The 6,220-nt window shown below is 43.2% G+C and overlaps 1 protein-coding gene across 4 annotated transcripts in view; it reads left to right on the plus strand.

Moving 5' to 3' along the window:
• The window catches only part of UBXN2A (UBX domain protein 2A), a 34,407-nt gene that overhangs the window by 20,482 nt on the left and 7,705 nt on the right, over nucleotides 1–6,220 (plus strand). For all 4 annotated transcript variants that reach the window (XM_014521680.2, XM_025208604.1, XM_014521682.2 and 1 more), the window contains one exon: nucleotides 2,815–2,976. In XM_014521680.2, coding sequence (XP_014377166.1) covers nucleotides 2,815–2,976 — 162 coding nt within the window. The remainder of the gene's footprint in view (nucleotides 1–2,814; nucleotides 2,977–6,220) is intronic.

Raw genomic sequence — 6,220 nt, forward strand, 5'->3', positions numbered from 1 at the left:
CAGGCTAGATGATCTGTTCAGGTCCCTCCTGACCCTAGCTACTATGATACTATTATGATACTATGTTCAGTTCATAAAGGAAGTGGGGGCAGGGGGTTGGAGGGGATGACACTGACATAAAGAAAATGGGACTACAGGAGCAAGAGACTCTTGATTTAGCAGGTTCGGTGTTCAGTTATATAACTGATCCCAGTAAAATTGATGAGAGCAATGAAATTACTTATAGCTCATTAAACTGTTTTGGGTTTTTTCCCTTTAATTGTCCCATTATTCTTAGTGGAGGTGGGGTGGGAAATATATTTAATGACATCTTTAAATCTTGACCAAGCTACTAAACCCCATATATGAATTGTTGCGTGGTTAAGAAGATTGATCTTGTAGATAGAAACTAGTTGCTCCTGCTCTGTCACCGTAATGATTTCAGTTACTGAAGTGCTGGGTTCTCTGCCTACCAGATGACCTAGTTGTGACTTGCAGCTTTTCTTACTAACATTGGTAATTCTCAACATTTGTTATCAGCTCTCCTCTTGAGCTAATTCTTGCCCCCAATAGTGACTCATGTGACAAGACTAATCCTGTAGTCCTGGTTTGGGTCAATCTGATGGTAACTTCAATGGCAGTGTTGTTTGAGGGAGAGGCAGCAAAGTGTTTTCTAATCTGTTGGATATAGTCCAAATAACACTAGGTTTTATTCCCCTTGTCTTTTTTTTTCTTCTTATGTTACACGTGAGAGCCAAATAAGACTTAGTTCTGAGTCTGACCTAATTAATTTTAGCCTATGTAATTAATGCTTATGGTCTTTTGTATTATGTACACCTGCTTCACTGCATTTAATAGTTTTGATTGCAGTAGAAAATGTTGGTTCTGTTTCCTCTTATGTTTTAGAACTATATCTTAAAGCTCTCCTTGGAAATACATTAACTAAAAAGATTGACTTAACTCCTTGTCATTCAGATTTGTTCTGTAACTTCATCAGGTAAAACTGTCAGGCCTTTTGCCGTCAGACTGGGGAAAACTAGAAAATGTAATGAAAAATTCTAGTCCACATTGAGGGGCAGATGAAAAGATCTTCATCTTTGAGATAGTTTCATATGTTCACTTGATTAACAGGCCTTTTAGAACAATGGTATTTCTTTTAAGTCAAAAAATAAAAGTACAACTTTTTCCTTAATTTTCAGTCCCTAGAGGTCTTTATGCATCAATTTTAACAAGTTTTAGGGAATCTTTTTCTTCATTCCCAGAAACAAAACTAGGTTCATCAGAATCTTTATTGGGGGAACTTCTGTGCTAAAGAGTTTAGGTAAGGCTTTTGTGTCATGTTCTTAGATTTAGTCAGTGGATTTCTGTATTTAGTGATTATGGTTTTTGGCATAAGTCCTGGGGTCTCTCCAGAAAATAGACAAGGACTTCGGCATCCAATTCTGGGCTCCGCAATTTAGGGAGGAAGTGGAGAAGCTTGAAAGAGTCCAGAGGAGAGCCACGCGCATGATCAGAGGGCAGGAAAAAAGGCCTTATGAAGAGAGGCTGTGAGCTATGAGACTCTTCAGCCTGGAGAAGCGCAGGCTCAGGGGTGACTTTGTGGCAGCCTATAAGTACATAAGGGGTGTACATCAGGACCTGGGGGAAACGTGTGTTCACCAAAGCACCCCAAGAGATGACAAGGTCCAATGGGAACAAACTCCCCCCAGAAGTGGCGCAAGCACCTGCTCTGGACTCATTCAAGAAACATTTGGACATTTATGTTGCTGGGCTCCTTTGACCCTAGTTGACTTCCTGCCCCATGGGCAGGGGGCTGGACCCGATGATCTTACGAGGTCACTTCCAGCCCTAATGTCTATGAAATCTGTGAAATATGACTTCTAAGTAGACTTTCTCCAGAAGACAAATTATAAGTAAGTGCAGATGAAATCCTAAGACATTGTTTTGTATTGTCACATCTTTAAAAAACTTAAGGTATTTCACTGAATTGTAGCACATCTCCGATTTAGAATTTTGTATTGTGTATCATAGTTACCTAATGGCCAGGAAAAAAGGGTTAGTTTGCATAGAGAGGAAGCTGTATTTAACCTTCAGTTTTTGAAATTACACTGGCGGGCCACATAATTATAATAGGCTCACTTGTTAAATTTATATTCTAGAGACTTTTTATTCAACCACTTTTCTGTACTCCCTTATATATACTTTTGGCGCTGGGTAATGCGTTGTGTTTAAAAAAAATCAACAAATATTTCACAACTAAGAGAGAGTATCTGCAGACACTCAGTTTTCTTGTAATTTAAATTGGATGTTGGGGAACCAAATCAAGACTAACTTAATTGTTTTCTTATTAGACTAAGCATGAATGTTAAGTTGGATGATGACTGTTACATAGTATTACTTGAGAAGCATATAAATTAGCATTAGCTTAAAAATTCCTTACTCAGACTCCTGAAAATATCTTGCTTCATTCCCAATGGGGAAGGAGGCATAGACATATGAAGCATTCTCAAGTTCTCTTGGGGATTTGTGCTTAATCCTATTAAGACCTTGATCACCTGAAATCTCTCCCCATCTCTTTAAGAACTTTTAAAATATATTTCCATTAACAAAAATGGGATAATCTACCTCTCAGTGTCCTGTTTGCAGCATATTAAGAATCATTGTATCCCACTACTAAAACTTTAATCTCTATTTATATGTTCAGCAAGCCTAGGAATATGGTGTTATTAATCTCTGGCACAATTTAGAACCTTCTTTAAATACGTAAGTTCAAGACTGTTCTAACTTGATGATTTTTATGTGAAATGGATAACCTTGTTTGGTTCTTCCTTCCAGTGCTACTCCAAGAATAATTTCTAAAGGAAGAAATGATCATGGAGATATTCAGAAAAGAGCTCTTCCATCAGTACCACTAAGTGATTCAGAGCCCATCACAAACGTCCAGATCTGGTTAGCAGATGGGGAAAGGATAGTACAAAAATTTAATGTTTCTCACAGGTAAGATCAGCCCAGCTCTGCCAACATAGAAGTGAGTACATCTCAGTGGAATTGGAGAAACATGTGTGTCATATATGAAAATAAAATGATTTTCTTCCAAGTCTGTTGGGGAAATTGATCAGGCTTTTTGTGCAAGTGTGCAGTGTCAGTACCAATGAGCATAGGATTGACCAGCAAATTATGGATCAAGATCTGTAGAACAGTAGTTTAGTGATGTATAACTTCTAGCTTGCTTCAGAAATTCCAGTAGTTAAGTATCTGAGGTGTGTCTTATTTATTGTGAGAATCCTTTAGAAGCAGTAAAGACTCTTTTTGTACAGACTTACTGCCTTTTAAAACTGTCTGCCATCATAAAAATAAATGTCATGCAGGAAACTTCCTCCAAAAAGTCTGTATGAGGTAATGTAATACAAGCAGTTGATTGCTTGTTGCTAGGCTTAAGCATTGTTAGCAAGTAAGGAAGAAGCTGGACTGCACAACTGGTACTAGGTTTGAGCAGATCCACTGATTTGGATCAGAATAAAGCTATTCTGGTGTATGCTACCAGTATTTGAAGTACGTACACTTCAGATTAAGTTTTTAATTTCATTGTAATTTTACAAATTGTATCTGTAGCTTTTATGATACAAAACTAACCTTCCATGTATAAAATGGTAGTAACCTGATGATTCCAGACTTAGAAGGATCCAGTGTTACTGCTGCTTCAGCAGACTGAAAATAAGGTTTAATCCATTTCTACCCTGTGAGCAGCTATCAGTTCAGATTGACTCTTCTGCTAAGATGGTTTGCTGGAGAGGAGGGGTCACAAAATGGAGCCTGTGGCAGAAGTAGAGTATCAGGGAGCAACGTGCCTCCTTAAAGCAGCCAGAAAGTGGAGGGGGAAGATAGAGGAAACCTTACCTACCCTTGGATCAGCTAAGTGGTTCAGGATGGAGGTGGGGAACAAAATGCTTCTTGTTTCTTCCAGCAGTCAGTGTTGAGCAAAGTGGTGGCTTAGATGTGAAAGATAAATATCCTGGGTCAGTACTCTACAATGTAGAGGACATTAGTATCAACCCTGAGAGCATGAGTAAAATGTTTCATACAAGAATACTGCTAATATGTTTGCTTCTCTGAGTACTGCTGTTAGGGATGTAGAAATTGTTTTTAAATGATCCTTTTACCTCCTCTAATTATATTGGTTTAAAAGTTAACCAGTAGCACATACCTAGTATAGTGACCTCCAGCAGAAACAGCGCTGGCCCCTTATGTCTTCACTGTGTGTCTGGCAGGGGATGTTGCCTAGGTGTGGAGCAGCTACTTCCCCTTGCCCCCACGGGCAGGGGCTGGAGCTGTGGACCTCTCCTATGCCCAGATCCTGCTACCATGGGAGGGTGGTGCTGGGGTCGGGGAGCCTTCCTGCAGCAGCAAGAAGGCTCCTGGTGGTGAGTCTGCCTGGTTCCCCTGCAGCAACAGGGCCCAGGCAGGGAGATGGGCTCCCTGCACCTCCCACCATGCTTATGCTGCTGTGGCCTGGACCTGGAAGGCTCTTCTGCACTGTTGAGCTGGCCCTTCCCCAGCTCCCAAGGGAAGGAGAGGTCTGGTCTCAATGAGGTGGCCTCCAGCAGGCGTGCTGCATCCTTTCTTCTCCCACCTGTGGTGCTAGGACCTGGTCCAGTCCTGAGGTGGGGCTGAGCCCATGGTTGGTTCAGCCCAAGGAGGCACCTTGGGCAGCTGGAGCAGGTGGTGCTGGGTCAGAGGGTGAGTGCAAGGGGCCGGTGGCAACCCCTCAGATCTGGCATTGCCTGCTTCAGCTGCCCTGGTACCTCCTTGGGCCAAGCAAGCCATGTGTTCAGCCTTGCCTCGGCGTTGGGTCAGGCCCCACACAGCCCCAGTGCCATGGACAGGAGGGCAAAGGACACAGCTCACTTGGCAGAGGCCACCTCACTGAGATTGGATCTCCCCTTCCCTGGGGACAAGCTGGGGAGGGTCTGGCCAGCAATGCAGAGGAGCCTTCTAGGTCCAGGCCATGGCAGCATAAATGTGGCAGCACAAGTGTAGCAGTAGGCACAGGGAGCCTGTCTCCCTGCCTGGACCCCACCATTGCAGGGGGGCCGGGCAGACATGCCGTGAGGCCAAGAGTCTCACTGCTGCAGCAGTAAGATCCTGCTTGACCCCTCTGGGTGTGTGCAGCACCTCCCTCCCTGTGGTGGTGGGATCCAGGCACAGAAGAAGTCTGCATCCCTGGCTCCTGCCTGCAGGGGTAAGGGGATGCCACAGCTCTGCAGCTGGGCAATGTCCCCTAGTGGCTCAGCCACGGCCCCCTCCTCCCCACACACAGCTTTCCACCAGCAGCCTGGGGCCTATGCAGTGCCAGGCACATGGTGAAGATACAAGGGGCCAGGGCAGTTCCTGCCGGAGGTCACTAATAATAAATGGTATAAATATAATTGTTTAACCATTTACATCCCTGACTACTGTCTAAAATATCCTGTGTGGGGTGTTAATTCAAATGGTATTAGTACAGGGTAAACACAGAAGTTTTACCTGAAGAGGATGGAGTTGGACTGTTCTCAGTGTTGGCAGATGACAGAAGTAGGAGCAATGGTCTTCAGCTGCAGCAAGGGAAGTTTGGGTTAGATATTAGAAAAAACTTTCTCACTAGGAGGTTAGTAAAGCACTGGAACAGGCTATCCAGAGAGGTTGTGTAATCTCTATCTTTAGACATTTTTAAGACTCAGACAGACAAAGTCTTGGCTGGGAGGATATAGCTGTAGATGGTCCTGCTTTGAGCAAGGGGTTGGACTAGTCCAGTGATTTCCTCCCCCAACCTTTTTTCCTTTGTGGACAATTTACAATAGAGGTGTGGACCCCCTTGGACATCTATTGTATGTGTGTGTATAGCAAACACAAATAGATAATTACTGACAAACGGTTGTGTTAAAAATAATATCAACAACAATAACAATAATGCAGTTTTGTGAACTCGCTATTTGTCGTCAGTTCTAACGAGATGGTTGACTTTGCTTCGTGGCAGAAAGCACATGAAAATTTGGTAGGACACCTGACAGTACCAGTCTTAGATCTTATTCAACATCCAATTTGTTTCAGTATTTTGTTTTTATTCGGGGTGCATCAATAGAGATGTTGGGGGCCAATATTTAAGGAGGCATATCGGCTGATACCGATCCAATTTCTGATACAGCTGCTTCCAGCTGGTAAGTCCATGTGGTGGGAGTGGGGAGGGCAGGAGCATGTGGGGGGG

Source organism: Alligator sinensis, unplaced genomic scaffold, assembly GCF_000455745.1.
Source record: "Alligator sinensis unplaced genomic scaffold, ASM45574v1 scaffold300_1, whole genome shotgun sequence".
In the NCBI taxonomy this organism is placed as follows: domain Eukaryota; kingdom Metazoa; phylum Chordata; order Crocodylia; family Alligatoridae; genus Alligator; species Alligator sinensis.